Source organism: Anthonomus grandis, chromosome 1 (genome assembly GCF_022605725.1).
Source record: "Anthonomus grandis grandis chromosome 1, icAntGran1.3, whole genome shotgun sequence".
Lineage (NCBI taxonomy): Eukaryota > Metazoa > Arthropoda > Insecta > Coleoptera > Curculionidae > Anthonomus > Anthonomus grandis.
In genome coordinates this window covers 18,517,506-18,541,324 of record NC_065546.1, presented here as the reverse complement: position 1 = coordinate 18,541,324, position 23,819 = coordinate 18,517,506, and the positions used below count along the sequence as shown (strand labels likewise).

The 23,819-nt window shown below is 30.2% G+C and overlaps 2 protein-coding genes across 4 annotated transcripts in view; one reads left to right on the top strand and one right to left on the bottom strand.

The window, feature by feature from the left end:
• The first annotated feature begins 317 nt into the window (after positions 1-317).
• Positions 318-22,949, top strand: LOC126735505 (pyruvate dehydrogenase E1 component subunit alpha type II, mitochondrial-like). 2 transcript variants are annotated; one of them, XM_050439525.1, is made up of 9 exons: positions 339-463; positions 523-618; positions 716-784; positions 840-1,013; positions 1,069-1,287; positions 13,560-13,731; positions 18,416-18,596; positions 22,357-22,501; positions 22,555-22,949. In XM_050439525.1, the coding sequence occupies exons 2-9, from the start codon at positions 589-591 to the stop codon at positions 22,738-22,740; spliced, it is 1,176 nt and encodes a 391-aa protein (XP_050295482.1). In that variant the 5' UTR covers positions 339-463; positions 523-588; the 3' UTR covers positions 22,741-22,949. The 2 variants fall into 2 exon arrangements, with proteins under 2 accessions (XP_050295476.1, XP_050295482.1); XM_050439519.1 differs by lacking the exon at positions 523-618 and having other exon boundaries at positions 318-486.
• The window catches only part of LOC126735446 (synaptonemal complex protein 1-like), a 36,474-nt gene continuing 35,603 nt past the window's right edge, over positions 22,949-23,819 (bottom strand). For both annotated transcript variants that reach the window (XM_050439441.1, XM_050439447.1), the window contains one exon: positions 22,949-23,450. In XM_050439441.1, the coding sequence (XP_050295398.1) occupies positions 23,176-23,450 (275 nt within the window). In that variant the 3' untranslated portion in view covers positions 22,949-23,175. The remainder of the gene's footprint in view (positions 23,451-23,819) is intronic.

Below are 23,819 nucleotides of genomic sequence, written 5' to 3'. Positions count from 1 at the left end.
AACGTTATTAAGCCAAGATGATAACTGGTAACAAGTATTAATTTATTATGATCATATTGTTGATTCACCAATCTGTATTTGTTCCGCATTACATGATTACGTCGACGTAAAATATGCTCGTGGAAACTCACCATCAGGCGAGTAATTTTATCTGTCAAAACTGTCATTTTATTTGATCTTAGGCAATTTCAATTGAACAACCGAACCTATATCGCTTACGAAAACTTTTAACGTATATAATGCAAGGAATCTCTATTTACTGAAAATGACCAAAAATTTTGACGTTTTCGTTTCTGACGTAATAAGACCCTGATTGGCCGGCGATCACAAATCTTTTTTACTTTTAAATGACCTCTAAATAATATTTAACACATTCTAAAAAAGTACCCTTCTGCTAGTAATTGATTCAAAAACCCGCATATATACCGCGGAAAAATGTTGCCCGCTTGTGTCCGCTCCGTTTGTAAGCGACACATTCCTACAAATGTGAGTAAAAATCAGCTGATTTTTCTGTATTTTTAGAGGTTGAAGGGTTGGATAAATTTCGTCCGTTTTTCCACTTTAAAAAGACATTTGCAGGGCTTCAGCATGGCTAAAAGGGTATCTCAGTACTTAAACGTAAACCTCTTTATTTTTTCTTTATATTTAATCCATATTACATAATAATTTTAAGGTTAAGTCACCAAGTACCAATAGCTGTATTTCTTTATTTCAGAAAGCTCTAGGGCTCATTAGCCGTAATGCCACTGGACATACTGTTGGGGAGAGCCAATTTGAGACTCAAGTAACCTCAACTACTTTTTAGAAATTCAAATATTTAAATAAAACATAATTTTTAGCCCTATAAACTTCACAAACTTGAGGAAGGACCTTCCCAACATGTTACTCTTACAAGAGATGAAGCCCTTTTAATGTACACCCAAATGCACACTATTCGTCGTATGGAGACATCAGCGGGCAACCTATACAAGGAAAAAATCATTAGAGGCTTTTGTCACTTATATTCTGGACAAGTAAGATTTTAACTTTAAAGTACATAGCACCATGTAAAAAGTGAACTTTATTTAGGAAGCAGTGGCAGTAGGTTTTAAACATGCTCTTCGTCCTCATGATGGTGTAATTACTGCTTACAGGGCTCATGGATGGACATACATCATGGGAGTGCCTCCAATTGGTGTTTTATCAGAGCTGACTGGAAGAAGAACAGGTTGTGCAAGGGGTAAGGGTGGCTCTATGCACATGTATTGTGAGAACTTCTATGGTGGAAATGGTATTGTTGGTGCTCAAGTAAGTTGGTCAACATTTTTTCATAGTTCTTGGCAGTTTTTTTTATTTGATTATCATCAATTAATAATTTTTTAAGACAAAAATTATTGTATTTTAGTATAAAAGGTTTCTTTTATAAGCAACAATTTATATAGTAATGTACACAGTGGAACTGCTATGTGTGTTCTCTTGTGTATTTGATTGTTTACTAAGAAACCTTAGCCTATACTTTTCAGAAAAGCAATTAATAAAAGTTATATTTAAATTTTATAACACTACTTACAATTCAACTATTTATGTAAATTAAAACATAAACCTTTCAAGCCATATCAAACCTGTACAATAAAGACACTTTAAAAATATAGAGTTAACCAAAAAAGAAAATAAAACTCTACATTTTGAATCAATCACTTATTTACATGCTACATAGAAAAACAGTTTCTATTGAACCAGGTAATATGGTTTTTAATTAACCATCTTCAATTTATTTTTTACATTTCAGTGGTATAACCTTTAGTTCTTTAGTTAACATATTAGATATTTTTAGAACTGTGTATTTTTATTAAGCTTTATTGGCATTTTGTCCTCCATTAACAACTGTTCTGTTGAGCCTTTGCCTTGTTCTAAATTCGAAAATTGATGATTATTTATTGTAGCAACATATATTTATCTGTGTGTTTAGTTTGATCATTTGTATTTATTGATAACATTTATATATAAGTTTTCTTATTTTTTTTCTCACATATTAGAGTTCATCATTTGTATGACCTTAATGGTTTATGATAAAATTAGCAAGAACTCCAAGATATTCTAATTCTGTTGCACATTTAATTTCAATTATCTATTTTTAGTAGCAAGGACATTTATAAAAACTAATTTACTTATATTCAAACTCAAAGAATGCAGTTCCTACCAAACTTTCAGTCACCAGATTCTTCTTAAAACCACAAGAACTTTATTGTCAACAAAGCACATTTCTTCACTCTCTGCCAATATTTTAAACAGACTTTGTTTAGGTAAGCTGTAAAAAATAAAACAGTACCATTCTCTTGGGCACACTTCTCTATTTTATTGAAACTTAAAGTGTCTTGCATTTTTATTAATAAAATGTGTTGTGTCACAGGAATAAATACCTTACCCGATTCAAGTGTGTTTCAAAACAAAAAAAATAAATTGACCAATAAAATTAAAATATCAGAATTTATAAAACATTTAAATATCACATAACCAAGCATAAAAAAAACATTAAAATAGTGGTAACTAAAATTGGTCAAAATCTGTGTCATAATTATTCATCATGCAACACTGTAAAAACCACTTTAAATCAACTTTTTTTGTTGCACCAAAACTGAATCTCCTATAGTAAGTCAATAAAGTCAAAGTCAAATAAACTTAAAAATGGTCCATATTCTTCTATAGTGTAGTAGCCTTTTACAACTAACATCTTTCTAACCTCTCTCTTAAATAATTTATAAATGCTTTATCATGTTAAACATGTAGTATGAATTTTATATTAATAATTTGAATAAATGTATAAAATTTGTTAAAAATAATTAAAAATCATTTTTACCAAAACTAATTTAGTTAATTGGTTTAGATGTTTGTTTTGGCTTACTAAAATTGATATTTTTTATTTGTCATTAACGCAAAACCTTTACTGGCGACAAATACACGTCTACACTCGGAAATAATCTGTAACGCTTTTTGCTACATATGATGTTTTATAAAAAAGTTAAGATCATGAAAGTGTTACTTAATGATTTAACATATTAATTGATAAACAAGTTTTTTGAAGGTTTTATACACTTCCCATTCTATTTATCTATCTATTCTTAAAAATGTTCGCTATAGAAAACATATTATATAGATTCTAGAATAATAATCTTTCCTATTTTTTTAACAGGTGATGTAATAATTGAGAAGCAACTTTTTAAATCACATTTTGTCCAAAAAATACATTTTTGGGTATTGACGAAAAACGATTTTCTTTTAAACCCTGCTATATATTTTTACTACATGGAGTTGTTTTGATAGAAATTAACATAAAAACCCATTAAGTTATCTTGGTTAAATCAATATTTATTAGAAAATCTGGAAAAATCGAAAAAATGTTTGGACTTAATGCATGTTGATTCATAACAATGTATAAAATTCGTTTTGTTTCGTTCAAAATTGGGCATAATGCTGTTTGTTCCAATTTATTCGTTTTACAAAAAACTGGTGTTGGTAGTGAAATTATTCGACTTTAAGGATAAAATGTCAACTAAGTACCAGGAATATGTTTTTTTTTGTTTTTGTTTAATTTCTTCGAAAAATGCAAACTTACAAAATAATACTAATGTTAATAACATCAACAAAGTCCACTTGAAAAAAAAAATCAAAAACACAAAGAAAATTTGTTCCTGGTTAGGGTCTTCTTCGAGGCAGTCGCACATGGGATTTTCTTCACCTACATCATCTGCAGGATCTGGAATTTCAGCTTCTGGTTCCGTCGTGGTGTTTAAAGGCATGATCAAAAAACAAGAGCGAAGAAAGCGGGACTTTAAATTCCCAGTCTTGTCCAAATCTTGCACAAAGCAGCTTTCGCACATCAGTTTTCTTTTCTTCTTTGGTGTTATTTACCAGTGGTATGTTACAGTGATCCTGCATATCCCTTATCAAAGTTTGGCCTCGTTTTGTTATTGTCACTGGGTGCTTTGAAGCGTCGTCAAACATATAGGTGGGCTCAAGTTTTATCTTAATATCAACGTAGCTGTTTTTTATAATTTTTTGTAAAAATATTCTTTTCATGTCACTATTTCCTTTTGATATAAGCTATGGGGCTGAACACCTCTTCAGTTTTTCGTAGATGTTTCTCAACTCGACCGAATATCCTGTCAGCAGGTAAATAGGAGTGGCCGCGAATTCTTTGACATTTTTATATAATTCCTCCATTTTCACAAGACTGAATTTCACTTTTAAGTCTAGCGCAATAGCTACAGGTATAGGAAGCAGGAGAGCCAAACCCTAGATTAAACTTTGTCTCAAAAATTTTTACGAAAAACGTTTTTTTACTTTCAACTCGTCTTCAACGGTAGTATTATAAAGGTGAAAAAGTCGATTTATGTTCAAGATGAATGCAAGTAAAGTCAAGACGGCTTTTATTTCGTGCATAATGACTTTCGTAACCTCGCAAATTTGAAATAAACTTGAAAGCAAGTGTACATGCTTTATTTTTGCAGAAAATTTCCGAAGTTTATGATCCCCTCCTCGTTTCTCTACGATCCCGATTCCAGATAAAATTCCGTCAGCAATTGTGTTTAGTCTTCGCTGACCTACCCTAAACAACTTAGCAAAAAACTTGGAGCATACAGGTAGTCTTTGTTTTTCTGTAGATATCAAGAAATATTTAACTGCAACGCGATGTGGCTTGTTTTTTCTCACCTCACCACGAACTCGGCTGCGTTTTGGTTGAGCAACATCCATTAAAAAGGACAGTCTTTTATCTTGCTTCTTTCTGTCTGGTTTATAAAAAACTTTTCTCTTTGCTTTTGCTAGGATACTTCTTGAAATACTGAGACAGTTAAATTTTCCTTCTCCGTGGAGGCAGGGTGGTTGAAAATTAAGCAACAAAGGGTCAGGGTCTTGATTTCTATAAAAAATAAGTATAGGTGTGAATATTTTTTATTGTAACAAACGAGCAATACTTACCTCTTCTCATAATCCATTTTCCTTTTTGTCTTTTGTTGTTGCTTTTTCCTTGACCCTTCATTATAGCTGCCCACAATAAGACTGTTATCGAGGTTTTCCATTATAACGCACTTTAGCACCTACACTTTCTAGTTCCTAAATATTTTATTTAAAAAATGTAACTGGACAATATACATCTGTACCACTGCAGAAACTTACTGAATTGCAGGTTATAACAAACAAAACTAACACAACACTAGCTTTATATATCAGCTGATTTGTTCGAGACAGCGCCTTCTAGTGGCGAAACAACATAATGCGTTTTGATTCGACTACATCTGTGGACAAAATGCATTTTGATGTGAACCCTATACTTTGCACGTAGTTTACACAGTGACATAATGCCGTTTGAAACGTTTCATTTTTACAGGATTGTAGGACACAATAATTAATTTGCAAATCCGCTTCAAGCTCAATTTTGTCCAATTTGGACAAAATGCGTTTTTAGAAGTTGCTCCTCAATTAGATAGTACCTAATTAATAATAAGCAAGCTCATTATCATTCATGATTAAAAATATGTAAATAAAAAAAGATAATTTCTTTTTAATGATGAACGGGAATAATTAAATATAAATATTTTGTAATTTTATATTAAAAATATTTAAATTAATGAAAGAGGATGTGACTCTACCATATTAATATTGGCCCACAAAAGATAAATATATCTTTGAGTATGCATGATATTGCACAAATACAAGTCTTCAATTTTTAACGAGGACAAAAAAATATTGTCAAGGTTTAAGCCCTTAATATTTGGTGTTAAGAGGTCTATCTTCTTAAATTTTAACTTTTTATTTGGGATTTTATTTTTGTGTCAAAGATATATTTTTTAGATTTATCTTTTATATTTTGCAATAACCAAAAAATAAATATATATATATAGTCACCTTGAACAATATTTTCAATATACAAAAAAATAAATAGTAATTTTTATTGGCTCAGTCTAATGGCCAATATTATTTTTATCTGGGATTCCAAAGAAAATTACCTTGCATTACTAGTGACTAGTCTAAAGCTAAAGTGGATCATGTATTTAGGGTTATTCACGACCTACGATACGGAATATTATTGCTAACTACAGGATGAAAAATCAATTTAAAAAATTGGGATTATCAAAGGCATTCCAGAAGTATTTTTTTTAAATTATTAAATTATTTTCATGATATACAGGTTATTTTAAAGTACAGAAAGAAAAGAAATATATCAAAGCTATATTTTTTTTTTTAAATGAACAACTTGTAAGTATATTATTTAATTCTGATTTTTGACTTTTCTACTTTGTAAATAAAGGTAGATTTTATTAAGGTTTACCGAGCCTAAACATTAAAGTTTTCAAAATATTTTGTGTTTTTTGAAAATATTGAGACAATTTCAATAAAAAATTCCTTAACATCTGTTTTCTCTTTTTTTACCATATTTGCACTGAGTAACAATGAACTATTAAATTTTACATTTCATTTGTAAAAAAGTTACTATTTTATACAGGACATTCAAAAATTAAGTTTAAATTATTACACTTTTTACAAGGCACTAAGTTGCTTAATTTAAATGGAACACAGCAGAGAGCAATAAAAATACTAGATATCACATCTAAATGGTATTATGATCCATTGCTGATTGCTGATTATTAGCTCAGCTTGCATTTAAGCTCTGGTAACTTTATAATAAATAAACCTGATAATATGTCTTTCGACATCTTATTGCTGCTACATGTTTGAAGCATGAACATAGCAGATGATGAGCTTGTCTTATTGATACAGAATATATCATATGAAAAAATGTTTATCGTAAATATTATTAATATTTCTGAGCCACAACGCTTTAGTTTTACATATAGAAACCTTCATAATATTGAACATTTATGTTTTCAGTCTGATCTGGAGTTAATACCATGGCATAGTATGTATATCATGCCTGAAATTGACTCTAAGGTTGATTTTTTCACACAGTCGATACTTAGAGAATATCCTAGACATACATGCGCCAATTAAGAGGGTTAATAATAAAAAAAAACAATATAGCCCCTGGATAACCCCCAACATCAGGTTTATGCAAAAGCTCCGTAATAGGGCTCTAAATAAGTTTAGAGCTAGAAGAATCTGGAGGACTGGAATACGTATAAACAGTATAGAAATAGGACGTGAGTTGAAAAAAATCAATATTTCTAAAAAATGTAATGTACAACTTCCTATATCATGCATCACAAGATGTTGAAAAACTTAATGGTTTTTTTACTAATATAAACAATAACAACAATAAGCCTAATACCGATTTTATACATTTTTTTAAGGAGCACAGAATTTTTCCTAATATATACGATTTTATGTTTAATTAAGTAGACCAGGATTTAGTAGAAAAAATTCTTCAAACTATAAAAAGCAAGGTATTTGGATCCGATAATTTAAATATTACTATTGTTACGCTTTGCTGTCCTGTGATTATTAACCCTCTTACCCACATTATAAATTGTTGTCCTGAGAAGAGCTATTTTCCGGAAAAGTGGAAGGAGGCCAATATAATTCCCTTACCTAAAATTAAAAATCCCACAGAATTCAACAATCTTCGTTCTATTTCTATACTTTCTGTTCTTTCGAAAATTTTGGAAAAAATTATGGAGCGCCAAATTCTTGATTATTTAAATAGCAATAATCTCATCCCAGAATATCAGTCTGGGTTTCGTAAGGGCTATATAGCTGTGTTCGCACTGCGTTGTCTCAAGTTACAGATGATATATTTCGGGCTTTGGATAAAGATCAGGCAACTGTTTTAATTCTTTTAGATTTTACCAAAGCATTTGACATGGTGAATCATAAGATACTTATATCTCTATTACATTATCTAGGATTTTCTCAGTCAGCCTTAACACTTATGTCATCTTTTCTTTCAAACCGCAAACAAAGAGTTCCGCTAAATGGAAAAATATCGGAGGCACTTGACGTTATTTCTGATGTACCACAAGGTAGTATTTTGAGTCCGTTGCTATATACAATATACACATCACAATTAAACAAAAAAATTAAATAGATGTAAACATCACTGCTATGCAGATGATACTCAAATTTATTAATTCATTTAAACCCAGTTATGCTCCTGAAGCTAACCTTAATATTAATATAGATCTTAATAATATCTTTACTGAAACTCAAAATCTACTTTTAAAAATTAATCCAGCCAAATCTAAAGCTATTCTTTTTTGTAGTGATGCTCACCGGATTGAGATTTTAAATAACTTTAGACTTGAAATGAATAACAATGTTATACAATTTCAAAATTCAGCAAATATTCTGGGGCTCCTAATAGATCATAAACTAAAATTTAGGGAGCATGTTACACTTAAACTTAAAATTGGATACTCAGCTTTAAAAACTATTTACGCGCGGAAGAATTACTTAAGTACTAATATTAAAAAAATGCTTTGTGAAGCATTGGTTTCGTCACCTTTCAATTTCTGCGACACTATTTATGGTCCTTGTCTTGACTGCTCAGATGCCTATCGGATACAAAAACTTCAGGATTCGTGCCTAAGACTTGTATTTGGCGTAAGGAGAGGGGAGCATATTTCTTATAAGCTAAAGGATGCGGGCTGGTTAAATATGTTCAATCGACGAGTATTACATCTTATTTGTTTTTTTTATAAATTACTTAGTGGAAGTCTCCATCATATTTGCTTAGAAAGATTAGATTCCGAACGGATGTACATAACCTAAATATTAGAAGAAAGAATTTGCTTACTATTCCGGCGCACAATAAGGAATTATTTAAAAAGTCATTTTCATACTTGATTGCACACTATATAAATAGGTTTAAAATAAATGATTTTACATTGACAGAAAAAACTTTTAAAGTTAACGTTAAGCTGCTTCTCCTTGGTTAATTATGTGTATGAGTGATTTTTTTTTAACGTTTTTGTGTATATTATTGTTCATGATTTTGTTCCTGAAAGGAACGTTGCCGTTGTTGAGCTTTGAACGTTGCCATAAATCGTTATATAATTTTCATCTTCCCTTCCCCTCATATTTTCTTTCATATCCTGATCCTCTTCCCATGCTCCCATTAGGTATGTTCTTTCTTTTTTAGTAGAATATTTATTATTAAATTTTTAAATTATTGTTTTTTTTTAAATTTTTTTTTGGCCTCAACAGAATTCAGGGAGCCTTTTGTGTAAGGGATATCTCTGTAAATCTGCATATTATGGCCTGTTGGTCACCTTGCATTATTAGCTTTTTTATTTTGTTACAAATTCTTCGATTTTTTTTTGTTATTGGTAAATGATGAAATACTCAATATTTAGTGGAATTTTGTAATATTTGAAATTTTGTAAAAGTTAATACACCTACCTATTAGTTTTATTCTTTGTGCTTAAATGCTGTAATTTCTTGGTGACTAATAAACGTCTTATTATTATTATTATTATTAAATAATGTTAATCAAACCACAGATTATTTAAAATGTTATATCTGAATCTCACATGCTGAGTTCTCCCTCCTCCTAGTAGATAATAATGTAGGGTTAACTTAAGATTCTTGAATCTACTGAGATACTAATCCAAAGAAATTCAAATGAGAATTTCGATTAAGGAATTTGAGTTTATTGACCTCTTTTTGACTAATTCCGGCAGAAATTTTATTCAAATGTTAAGCTATTAGTACATAAATATTAGGGTTGACAGTTATAAAATTTAATTTATAGAACACTTATGATTGGCCAAAAAAGTTTAATTTCTTATACCAGCCTACAACACCTGTTTTGTTTTGTTGAATCAGTTGTTTTAAACATTTGCTTGTGTTCAAAACACATAAATTAAAGAAGCATTTTTTTAAAGTTTTTTCTTCATGTGATCACTAATAATTAAATGGAAACATTTCTTAATATATTATGCCAAATTATATTAATTTAGTAAAAATAATAACTTAACAAAATTATTATTAATTATTGATGGAGTTGAGCTTGTTAAAAAATCTTAAAAAAAACTATTTCTATGTTGGTTGATAATGTAATAGCTGTATGAAATTGTTCCCTAGTGAACCAGTTCGAATGCTGTCTTATTTACATCTGTCATAGAATGCCACTATGTTAATGGTATAGTACTCATAACAAAGGATGGGCGATCGCGATTGTCTTGGTGATAGTATAGTATGGATTTGGATATAGTACTATTCAGAATTAAAGATCTCTTAGAATAAAAGATCAAAGATTTTAAATTAATATTATGATTATAATTAACATAAAATATGATTAATAAAATGTTTTTTTTCTAAAGTTTATTTGTTTAAAGTATTAAATTAGAAAATTAAAAAAAAAAAACAAGAAAATGTGTTGAGAAAACTAAAAAATACATGTGTTTTTTTTTTAACCTTGGCTTAATATTGATATCTGAGTTAAATAAAGAACTTACGAACTAACGAGCCATAGGATCGTTATTTTCAAAAGAAAAATGGAATAAGCAAAAAGAAGGCTTACGAATCGGGCGAAGATTTTACAAGAGACGGAAAAGTTAACATTAGGTCAGCTAATATCTGAGAAGCAATTTAAGTTATCTAATATATAACAAAATTAAAACTATTTATTTATGAACAACCCATCTTTTGTAAAATGCCGGACATTAATCCAAGTTGGTGCCTATGTCAAATTTATCTAGTTATCCTCAACCTTAAATTTTATAAAAGTCGAAAAAACATGCATATATATATTTTCAATATTAAAAGGTAGGTCAGGGCAGCTTTGCGAAAAAAGTTTATAAAATGTGGCGTTGCAAATACCTTAACTTAAAATTTGCCTGATAACCGTAAATAATAATTTATTTATAGCGTGAGGTTAACGGCTATCGGTAATTTAGATACAGAGTGTCATATTTACATCGTATTTGTTTGCAATTTTACTTTCCACTAAATCCAAATTTAATGTCCAGTAATTTCCAGTAAAAACAATATGTTATTAACTATAATTATTAAGGTAATCTGTAATTTAGTTCTATTATTTGATTTACATTTACCATTTCATGATAATTTGGTTGAAATAAAACAAATATTTTATAATATAAAATTGTAGTATCATATTCATTATTATTTCAATATCAACTTAAGAAAAATATTGTCGGAGGATAAAAATATTGTTATCTTCCTTTTCGTCGTTTAAGAGCCTCGTTTAATAAGTAAATAATTATCCTCGTTTAAGAGCTTCAATTTTATTTAATTTTCCAAATTTTAGTTTTCCAAAAAAAGATAAAATTTATGAGTAGCTTTCTGAATCGGACTATAAATCTTTTCGCAGTACTGAATTCGATAACAACATTCGATCCCAAATTTTATAGTTAATTTGTTTGAAAATATATAACTCAATTTCAGTTTATGTTGTCTGAATAATTTAGGAGTTTAAGTATAAGTTTTAAAATATAAACATTATAACAAACAAACATCAATCAAGTAAACTACATATTTAGTTTTGAAGAAGGTAGACATTGGTACAGCAGTAATAAGTAAGTCTTTGAACTTGCAATGCCTTTATTTTTAAATTGTACGCGACATTTTGGTTGATGTAGATCTCCAACCATTACAAAGTATAAACTAACTATATAATAACTACTATTCTACGGGCTTATACAGGGTGTCCGGGAAAATGTGGGAAATCTCGAAATTTCCTATAGGCCCTCCGTACGAAGATACGGCCCCTTAAAGACGCCGCTAGAAATGTGTATTTCTTAAATAAATAACTTTAGAACTACTTGTATAATTTTATAAAAATATTACGTGATCAACACTACTAAGGACCTCTTCAAACACAGTCCTTAAAACACATTTACCTTGTTTATTTTACCAGGGGCGGACTAGGTTGTACCGGGTGTACAACTAAGAGAGGTCGTCGGCCATATCTCAGTAACTAGTCATCCCAAAGCATAGGGCGAACAATTATTTTTATAAAAGCGGGAGAGAGAAATCGTTGGAAATTATTTATAAGTTCGTACGATAACCGCTACGGGGCGTAATTCAACATTGAAATAGAAGAAATTAGTTTTATTGAAAATATTCAAAGTGAATCCTAGAGAACAATGATGCCATTTTGAAGTATGATAAATTCTAAACATTTTTTATTTCAAACTTTTTTTTGTAATCTGTCAAATAATAGGTGGAGGAAGGGTTGAATATGTATGTCTAAAACTTTTAATTGGCTGAATGAATTAATTAACGAGCTTGCTTTTATTTTAAAGGGTAATTATTAGGCTTTTATGTGGTATAATTACTTGCCCGACTTAGTTGGTTTGTTGAGCGCTAGAGGGCGGTTTATGTTAATTTGGAATTTATCAGCGATTTTCTGGCAAATATTAAATACAACGATGTAATTTTTTTAATTTATGCTAAAAGAGCATGAAAAAACATAAAAACTGGCGCAAATCGCAACTCAATATCTTATTTTATTCCGAAATTATTAAATAAAAATTTTTTGAACAATAAAAATAAAACTCCAGAACTCAAATTTTTGTAATAAATAAATTATTTCATATTTTTAATGGAATCAAATTTCTGTTGGTAACGAATTTATTGCATTGCGAATTCGGTCCTGCATGTCGTTCTGTGTTGTGGGTGGGATGGCAAAAACTAAATCTTTAATGCTTCCCCACAGATAAAAGTCTAGGACAGTCAGATCTGGTGATCGAGCAGGCCAAGGAAATACTTCCTATCCACAAACGATACTGCCTGGTTAAGTATTGACGAACTTGAACTGCAAAATGTGCAGGGCAACCTTGTTGGAAAATTATTTGCCCTCTTGTTTCCAAATCAACATCTTCCATTAACCTCGGGAGATTATTTTGCAAAAAAATTAAATACTCATTACCAGAAAGTGTTTGACAATAATGCCGCACCACACATTTTCAATCCATCTCCATGTCATTTAGATTACACATGGTATTTGAGATATACAGTTCTTGCTGTCCACTAGGCTTTTTGGTTTGGTCTTCGACACTAAACCTCGTACGGTTCTATTTGACGTAAAGGCAGTTTTCATATTGAATTTCCTAGCGATTCTCGTGATTTTCTCTGAAGTTTCCCTGATGTATTCTCTTCTATCTGAGGTTCATCTGGCTTTTGCGGTTCTCTTCTTTTTGTTACCGCTACTTTGATTGTTGTTTTGATCAACTTTAGTGTTAGTTTACACTTGATAAAGGTTGGAGATACACACCAACCGAAACGTGTTAAATTTAAAGAAAAGGCATTACAAGTTCGAAGTTTTAATTATTACTAGATATTTACTGTTTTCTTGTTTACATAATTAATTACCTTTTATTTTTAATTTAAGCTTTTTTTGTACTTCTCTTTTATTTACAATTTTATGGTGTTCTAAATTTTTTGTATTAAGTATCTTAAGTATCTTTATAAAAGTTATTTTATGATTAAGTATAATGACATAATCTGCTATTATTTTTCCATAAGAAACCGTGCTATGTAATATGGCAAATAAACCTATGTTTGTGTTTCGTTTGGTGAAGTAAAAGTAAAAAAGAAGTTTTCTGGAGAAATAACAAATTCGCAAAATGTAGAATTTCTCTATTGGACCTTTTGTGTTTCAGGTTCCTCTAGGAGCAGGTATTGCGCTTGCTGCCCAATACAAAGGCACCGATGGCGTTTGCGTCGCACTGTATGGCGACGGTGCCGCCAACCAAGGACAAGATTTTGAAGCTTATAATATGGCTAAGCTGTGGAATTTACCTTGCATCTTTGTTTGCGAAAACAATGGATATGGTAAGCAAAAAATTCAATTACCTATATAGTATTTCTGAACATCGCCTAAAGTAAAATAAAACAGGGTAGCAAGGGGTGCATTTTACTTCAAGTATTACAAAAGTATGAGGAAATGAGTCATGTTAAATATTTTGTAAGATATTATTACTATTGTCACTTTCTTACCTTTAAAAAGTATTCATCCCTGTATCAATTCTTTATGTAGTCTTGAAAACTGTAAATGAGAAAAAAAATTGTAAAACTTTCGTTTTTGCTCTGAACTTTTTCGATTTAAAGTTTGCACCATTACAAGGCTGCGTAATGAATGCATTAACAAGATAATCCATTAGCAAGATGAATTTTGAATATGCTTTATAAATTTGGATTCTTTTAGTAAGATAGGAATAGTAGAAAAAAGGTTTTTTGTGATCTCCTACGTGATAATAATTTATATCCACATTGGATTTTTTACAAAAGTAATGTACTTGTAGTAGTAAAGTGCTTGATACTCTATAGAAGGTAGAGAAAAAGGTTGCTCAAAAAGAATCCCAGGCATCTATAAAATTAACCATATCTTTATTATATCTTAATATCTATCTTCATAACCAATCCTTTATTATATACCCATTGTATGTAATGTATAGTAAAGTGCAATTTGTCTCTAAATGATGAAGTAATAAGGTACTTAGTCTGGTCCAAACAGATATCTTAAAAATACCTCCATTTAAAAAGCTGCTAATTTAATAGAATTTATGTAGATTAACGGCATGGATTGTAATCCTGTCAAATTTAACATCTGATGTTTTCTTCCCACAATAACCCCAGTTAATTCTCATTACAAGATAAATCTTTATTTTTTAAGAGTGTATCTCTTTGTTCTTAAAGACAACACATCAGTTTTATCACCTCTATCCACACATAACAATGTTTTGAGTTTTACTCATAACAATGTTATGGGTAAAGCTTTTCAAATAGCTTCTAGTCCAGTTCAGAGATCTATTAAAATCTTTGATGTGCCGCGAATAGTCCATGTGCCGGTGTTGCTTGTATTGTCACATGGCATCGCAAAATTTTATGTGGAAAGAGTCATAAAGTAATATTCTAAGCGATATTTAATCATGCCATTAAATAAATAAATGTTTTAAACATATTTTTTTAAATTTATAGATTTGATTAGTAAAATTTTACTTCAGACGCCCACGTACTATTTTGTAAGACGTCTGACCTCAGTCCCAGCCACTTAACCGTGAAAAGTTGCACAGTCCGGCTTTAAAATTTATTTGTATTTGAAACTTTATTATTTGGGATTTTTGGGTTTAGTTTTATAAAGCTAGAAATTCAGGATAGTTGATAGTAAGATAATATTTAATTTAAAGATAAGATTTAAGTACGTAAAATCAGTTTAACCAAAAATTTTAATTTAATAAGGTACAAATTACTCAGGCCCATTTATTCTGTGAAGTAAGGCATTAAAGATTTACTTTTTCACACAAAAGGGTAAAATGTTTTGGTTTGTCTTTGTTGTCAAATTTTATATATTTCCTATTTCGGGGTATTGAGATTTATTTTTATTTGGTGGTTATTATTAACGGGGATTTTGGCTGCCACATTCAATGTCCTTTATTATCATTTTTTTAAATTAATACATATTATCATATACTATTATAATAACTTACTCATGAAAACCCTTTATTTAGTATCAGCATCTTCTGATAAAAAGTAATTATGTAGTCAGAAAAGTGGAAATATATTTTTTTAAATAAACTTTTACATTAAAAATCATCTAGCTATCTATATCTTATGCGTGTAAAAGACACAAGTTTTACTTATTAAAAAAAACACACTTTGCATCCTGAATGTAATATTTATTAATTTGTTTGCCTCATATTTAGTTATTGTGCATATTAGGAGAGATTAGATGAAAATTAACAAAAATAAATGGTTATACTAAAAATCTTATACAAAACACTACATTTTAAGTATACTGGATCCTAAAATTACAGTGAGGATACTAAATACTTTTATAAATTTAACCACTCATTTGAATCTGGGCCAAAGAGTTAACACAGTTTTCTAAACTCTCTTTTTTTGCCTTTGTTCTTTAGCAGTTGCTTCCATTAAGGAGGGAAACAGTTTCTCTGTTGCCGCTATAGATTCCAACTTCATCTCGCACTGAAGCATATACTAAAACAGATTTAAAAAGTGTACACGAGTAGCAGAAATAATTTTTAAATTTAATTAATAATAATTTTTTTTTTAAATAATTACAACTCAAATGTAAAATAGCCCTTTCTTCCAGTGAATTATGAAAGAAGTAGTCTTGCCTTTCTGGGACAGAACAAGTGTGGAAGTAACTGAAAAAAGAATTAAACTGGTTTTATAGTGTCTCTGTAAGAAAAATCATGGACAAAAAACTGTAAAAAACAAAATTTTAAACTTATTAAACAGGTTATTAAGCTGAAAAAACAAAACCTTAAACTTGTTTAATTAATAAAAATATGGTTTTCTTACTATGGCAAAAAAGGGACTTTTCCCAGAGAATGGAGGAAGAAGCAGTCTTTCTTGTGTCACTGAAGGACAACAGGGTAGTAAGCTGAAAAAAAAACTTTAAACTTCTTTAATTAGTAAAAATATGTTCTTACTATGGCAAAAAAGGGACTTTTTCTCAGAGAATGGAAATCATACATCAATCATAAATGTATCATATCATGTTTCCTCCAAATAATATATGGATCTTTCTTCCTCCCAAATTTTCTCCAAATATTTTATATGCCACCTGACAATTCCATCACAGCAGCTCTTTTGTTAACCATCTTAAACTTAAATCCAAGTTTTATCAGGTATCTCTGCAAGGTTGAGACTGAGAAACGTTTGTCCCTTGCCGCAAAGGTGTCCTTAACCGTCTTTATGGTCAGAACCTCATCGTTGTTGTATTTAGAATACACAACTTCCCTTAGCAATTTGGCAATATCCAGTCAAGTACCTTTGATTGTCCTGCATCTTTCCTTTTTTTCTGTCTTTAATCCCTTTTTTTACAAAATAGCATATTGTACTATAGGGAACCCCTGTTAAAAACGCTGTTTTTTGCAAAGCATTACAATCATTTCTGAACTGAGGATCATTCATTAGATTGTTATAGAAATTTAAACAAATTTGTTTGGCGTCTGTCCTTAAAAAATTACGTTTTTAAACTGCTTGATTTTCCCCTGTAGCTTACTTCCCTTGCTTCCTCCTCTGTTTCCTCAACACTAGAAAATGAACTATCAGAACTATGTGAGTCACTGTCCAGATCACTCTTATTGTTTTGATCACAAATGTTATTCTCTTTCTTGTGCACCCACAGTGTCCATAAGCCCGCACAAACACTTTCCTCGTCATTTGCCAAATTTTCCTGCCTATTTTCCCAGGGTCGAAACATTTTAAGGTCTTAAGGTATAATATCAAAATAAATCCACAAACACAAATAAAAAAAACACACTTCCTCACAGTAAAAATTGCAAAAAATTTAGACGAATACAGGCGAAATTCTAAATTCTCCACTGTCATAAACGTGTAAAAAGCAAAACCGGCAAAACCCATCAAATAATAATAACCTCCAACCCAACCCAACTATTAAAGGTGATAGACCCATCCAACAGAACTATTTTAAAGGCGATAGACCCATCCTTAAAGATCTTTTTAAAAACATGACGAAATTAATACAAAAACAGCCCAAAAAATTATTTGGGTACGGCCCCGTAATCCTCAAAATCAGAGATACACAATCACTTGCAAAGCCTAAAGTAGGAATCGCCATAATGCAGGTGTTTTATCTTTGTTTAATAGACTGGCTAAAAAGATGTGAGAAGTCTGTGAGTGCTGGAAATGTTTAAAATTTTTTGTAAGATGCTTGAATTTTAGTCCGCGCTCAATTTTTTGATATTATTTTCTTTCTAAAAATGGAAATTTTCGAAATAAAAATAAAAAATAGTGTAAAACATGGGATTTTATATATATTTAAAATGATTTCATAGATAAACTATATAAAATTTTGCCATTTAAACATGTATATCATGCGACAATAAACACGACATAGGCGCACGGACTATTTAGTGCGGCATCTGCGACACATCAAAGATTCTAATAGATCTCTGAACTGGACTACTAAGTTTTATTAAGACCTAACCACCGCTCTTAACTGCCTCAAAAACTTTGATAGTCATTTTGATCTCAAATATGGTTCTCTTATGTTTAAACTTCTACTTTTCATGAGCACATGTGGCTGACAAATAAACACATAATTACACGGACTTTAAACATTCGGGTCTCTGAATACGTCAAATGGAACTTTTACTAATTACACAAATGTAACTAATTTCTTCAGAAACTAAACCTTTTGGACGAAAACTGTTTTCCTTTTTAAATTATATGTAATATTTACAAAAAATATATTTTTTGGTACCCTATAAATTAATTTTTAATTTTTCCTAACCAGTTTTCTTTAATTTTTGCTAACCAGAATTTCATAATTGTATAGCTATTTAGTTGTGAAAGTATGATTGTTGTTTCCTTTTTTTCATTTCTTGTTTATTAGCAGAGATTATTTAAAATATTAATCTTCATTGATAATGGCTTTGCCCTTTGGAAAATATGAGATGAAATAAAATATTCCCATAAAATGTTTGCAAAGAATTTAGAATAACTCAATAACAGACAATTAAATTAGGTATGGGTACAAGTGCTGTGAGATCTTCGGCCAGCACTGATTATTATACAAGAGGCGACTACGTTCCTGGTATCTGGGTCGATGGAATGGACGTTCTTGCCGTTAGACAAGCTGCAAGACTGGCTGTTAATCATTGTTCCTCAGGAAAGGGACCTATCCTTATTGAAGCTCAAACTTACAGGTACTAACTACTTTTTAAATATATGCCTATGGTAATAACTAAATAAATAAGTGAAAAACGTTAAAATCCAGGTAGCCCTCTAAAAAATAACTCGTTCTTAAATTCTATTTAATTTCTTTTTTTTCACCAGTTTCGATTTAATATTTTTCTTCCAACAGGAAGTAAATAAGCGAAATCTTAAGGAGCATCATAAATTAACGCCGTGCAGGATACAACTTAGGTTCTATGAAAGCCTGAGTCCTGGGAGTTGCTCTACTTTCAAAAAGTGCCTTAGTCCAAAAATTGATAACTAAGCTAGAAGGTTTTCAAGTCATTTACAACAAATATTTCACATTTTTCCTAATAGATTTCAAATATTAGTATTTGGATCTATTAGAGAGCTCTACAAATTTTTATTAAAATCCCCTTCAACTACTAAAACTTCTTTGTCTTTCTTATCACTAGGTAACTTATATAAGCTTTATTCCAACTTTGAAGCTTGACAGAAATGAGCTCTCTGTAAATAAAGACATTTTAGGCAAGCCAATTTTTAGTGTAAGTTCTGACTTCAGTCTTTTTATACGCAAATGTACTTGACGTATACCGGTCAACCAAAATATCTTAGAATCTGTAGAAAAAATGAAGTTAAAAATAGTATTCAAAATCGAAGAAGATACTCGGTAAAACAGGAGGTAAATATAGTTCATAAACCATGCTCTATTTGATTCCAATCCTTCAACATTAAAATCAATCTAAGATTTTTTGTTAAATCTTAAATCGGTTTCTTATGTTAAAAAAAAAGAGCAATAAAATGATCAATATAATACAATTAACCCTACTCGACAAATTTGCTTACCGTTATTCCCAATGTAACTGTTATATTCGATTTGCCTGCAAAAGCATTCGTGTTCAAATCCGTTCAATGCTGTTTTTTATTTTTTAATAAACTTATTTGGGCCAGGAAGCAAATTCAATTTTATAACACTTTTTAACACTTAGGATATAAATAAATTTATTACACGTTAAAATAATATTTTAAGGTTACAACGGGAGTGCCACAATTTTGTTTTGGGACCACTCTTGATTTCTATATGTTTCAGATGTAAATCAAAGTTTTCAATATGAGATGACCCACAAAATATACTCTTTTTGCAATTTACTAAATTTTAACACAAGTTTACATATACTTAAAGCCGTAATTGAAATCCCTTAAAATCCTATGTATTGCTGTTTAACAATAGCAAAAATAACAGTTACATTTTACAGATTTTACAGATTTTTTTTTGAAAATTTGGCATTAAGGGTAGTAGCTAGTGATCTAACGATTAAAATACGATATTTTTAGTGAAGCAGCGCTTATACCAGAAAGTAGTAGCAACTTTGTTATTTTAAATGGAATACTCTGTATATTATTTTATTTTCTGATCCGCTATCGCTTTATGATTGTTTTTGTATAAGGTGTTCCTATAACAATTTTTTGTGGTTTTTAAGAAATTAATGATTTTCTTTATTATTCTAGCCCCAAATATATTTTTATTACTACGTTACTGGTACGCGCAGAAAATTGAAATTATGAGCGTAATTTACGGAAGTATTTTACATTAGTCTTTCACTATAAAAAATTGTTCACTACAAAAATTAGTGAGTTTACGGCTAGATGTAAAAATTGTAAAAAATGCATTTTTTAAATGGAACACTCTGTATATTATAACATATTCTAAAAGGAAATTGAAATCCCTTTCTAACGAGGTCTCATGTTCCTATATCTAGTTCGGTTTCTAAAATAAAAGCAAGTTTCTGTAAAAATCTGAATATTTTACAATATTTGCTTTAGATGGCCATGAAAGGTCATGACCAAACAGTGCTATGCTATTGTTGTTTGACAGTTATATTTAGTTGGTCAATAATAGTAATAGTGCGTGTTTCTTTAGAATAGTTACCTAAAAATTAATTGAAATGGAAAGAAATAGTTATTCAAATGAAGTTTTGATGAATCTATGTATTATTCATGACAATTTGACAAAATTGTAGCAAGAACATACCGAAAGTTCAACGAAATGCATCCTAATTTAAAAAAATTGGAAAAAAACTTAAGAATGATTTATTTAGTCATCCTAAGATTATAGGTAATTTACAATAAATTTTCAAAATTATTGCCATTGACTCTTAAGCACTTCAAAATCCTGCGTTGTACAGCATGGCTGCTTGTATTTCAAAAGGATCTTGTTGACCAATGCATAATATGATAAGTCGTTGACGTAGTTCCTGTTTACCGGTGTTTTGTATACCATTTGCTTTAAATTACCCCAAAAGTAAAAATCAAGTGGTGTAAGATCAGGTGATCTCGCAGGCCAATCCCGTGGTTCCAAACGCCTAAACCAGTGGTCATCGAATTTCTTAAATAACCCACATGTCACCTCCTCAGTGCAATGAGCGGATGTCCCATCCAATTGGAACCAGCAAGATGCAAGAATGCGATAATCTTCAAGCGTTAAATTTTCCAGAAAATCTACTACTGAGCGCAAAATCTGAAGGTATTTATGGGAGTTTAATGACCCGTCGTAAATGAAAAAAGCTATTTGATTGTCTTTTAGTAAACAAAAAACATTAAAACTAAGTTTTTCTTGAAATCCCATTACCTTAACTGCATGTGGATTTTGATTAGCCCAAAAAAGTTTATTTCTTCTATTAAAAATACCTTCTCTAGTAGAATTACTTCTCTTTTAGAAAATTTAGATCCTCTTGAGTGCATATCAAGAGTGTCTTACAATATCGAACGCGACATTGGTAATCATCCAGTTTCAGCTGATTTACTTTTGAAGATTGAAAGGGATGAATATTATTGTCGTCCAGAATTTTTTGCACAGAATAATAAGTTTTAAGGCCTAAATCGTCTGCTGCACTATGGAAGCTTGTGGATGTGCGTGAAAGTAGGCTAAAACATTCACGATGTTGTCCACATCAGACGTTACAGGCTTAGGTAAACTTGTTACTTTAGGTAATCATTTTTAAGTTGTGAACCAAATTGTATAAAGTTATTTTGTATTCACACAAATTGTTTTTTATCCATTTTTTGTAAATTGGGGTACATTTCGTTGAACTTTCTGCATGTTCTTGCTACAATTTTATCACATTGCTCATAAATAATAAATAGATTCATCAAAACGTCCTTTGAATAAATAGTTGAGTAATTGAGTAAATAGATAAGTAATTGCTTTTATTTCAGAAACCGAACTACTTAGATATAGGAACATGATACCTTGTTAGAAAGAGATTTCAATTTCCTTTTAGTATGTTATAATATACAGTGTGTTCCATTTAAAAAAATGCACCTATCACAATTTTTGTACCTAGCGGTAAAATCACATAATTTTGAGCAACCCTGTATAACGAAGAACAAATTTTTATAGTGAAATGTATAATGTACAATACGTAAATTACGTTTATAATTTCAAATTCTGCGCGTTCCAGTGTCGTAGTAATAAAAATTTATTTGGAGCTATGCTTTGGGCAAAAAATAAAGAAAATAATTAATTTCTTGAAAACCACTAAAGATAGGTATAGGAACAACTTATACAAAAACAATCATAAAAAAATAGCGGATCGGAAAATAAAATAATATACAGGATATTACATTTAAAATAACAAAGTTGCTACTACTTTCTGGTATAAGCGGCAACGTTGTATCGCAAAAAATATTTTTAATCGTTAGATCACCAGCTAAAACTTCAGTTTTAGGTTTCAATTTGCAAACAACAAATTTAAAATGTTATTTTTGCAGATATTCCGGACATTCCATGTCTGACCCCGGCACAAGCTATAGGACTCGTGAAGAAGTACAGGAAGTAAGACAAACCAGGGATCCAATAACTTCATTTAAGGAAAAAATTATCTCCCACAATTTGGTCACTGCTGAAGAGATTAAGGTTTGTTATACACATTATTGTTCAAAATAAATGTTTCATTTATTATTTTACAGGAAATCGACGCTAAAATTAGGGCAGAAATCGACGATGCCACCAAGAAAGCTAAAGCTGAAAAAGAGATCGAGTTGGATGAACTTTCAGCCGATGTTTACTGTAACAACTTGGAGGGTGACATTAGGGGTATTTCTATTTTCCATCCACTTAAACATAAGAGGATTGGACCAGCCGTTAACGCTTAAAGAAGATTAAACCAATATTTTCATTTTTTTGTTAAGTTTTTTCAATGTCAAACGCATTTTTTATAGTATCAAGTAAGTCTTAAAATAATTTCACTTTCCATGCCAATATTATTTTATATAAGTTGTCTTTTATACATATATTTTTCCAATTTTTATTTTCATGTATCATTAAGAGGAAATTAAAACACATTTTATTTGAAAAAGAAAAACGAGTGCATTATTTTTAATAGTTTCATGCCCGTTCTATTTACAATCAACAATCATAAAAAATAAAGATAAAATTACGTAATTATATACAAACCAATATACAAACAGATTTGGTATACTGTACCCAAAATATTCAAACAAAAATACTGATATTCTCTCCTTAAACCTTAAAAATCTAGTTATAAAGAAGCGGTTGCTTTAAATCACAGAAAAACTCTTAATACAAATTTACTTAAAATCTATGTCACTACAGCTATCTTCGCTATCCGAACTAAGTCTTAAATCGGAAGCAAGATTATCTTCGCCAAGGATTATTGTACTTTTCTCTTGTGGGGATTCATGCACCTCACTAGTTTTAGCCTGGTCGTTTTCTAACTTGTTAACCTCTGTAGAAACGTTTGCGATTTTATTTTTCGGACCTAATTGTCTTTTTGCTCGGGCTCTGCGTGGCAGCCTCTGAAGCAAAAGATCTAGTGCTTTTCGCACTACAGGATGTCTGTTCACTGCAATAATACGAATAGTCTTAATATGGTATTTTATTAAATTAAAATTTATGAAAATATAGTATACAATTATAAATTATAATGTTTAGGGGCGTTAAGAGAAACTCAAGGCAAACTGAACCTCTCGTTTGTAAGATACAAGGGTGTCATGAAAAGTTTCTGGTTTTATAAATAAAAATAAAATTAATTAATAAAATAAAATAAAATAAATATAAATAATAAATAAAATAAATAATAAATATAACCAGCATCAAGATTATTACAATAATTCATTTCGTATCAGTAAACGAAGTCGCCTTAACTTTATTCCGGTAAAATACTTTTTGCTCGTTGTACGACTAGGCACATGGTCTACACTTAAAAAATTCG

Excerpts from the sequence above, each read along its gene's own strand:
- LOC126735505 (XM_050439519.1), top strand. The coding sequence starts at position 436 with ATGTTGCCCGCTTGTGTCCGCTCCGTTTGTAAGCGACACATTCCTACA. Across the intron at positions 785-839 it reads AGAGCCAATTTGAGACTCAA|CCCTATAAACTTCACAAACT; the intron begins GTAACCTCAACT and ends CATAATTTTTAG. Across the intron at positions 1,014-1,068 it reads GTCACTTATATTCTGGACAA|GAAGCAGTGGCAGTAGGTTT; the intron begins GTAAGATTTTAA and ends AACTTTATTTAG.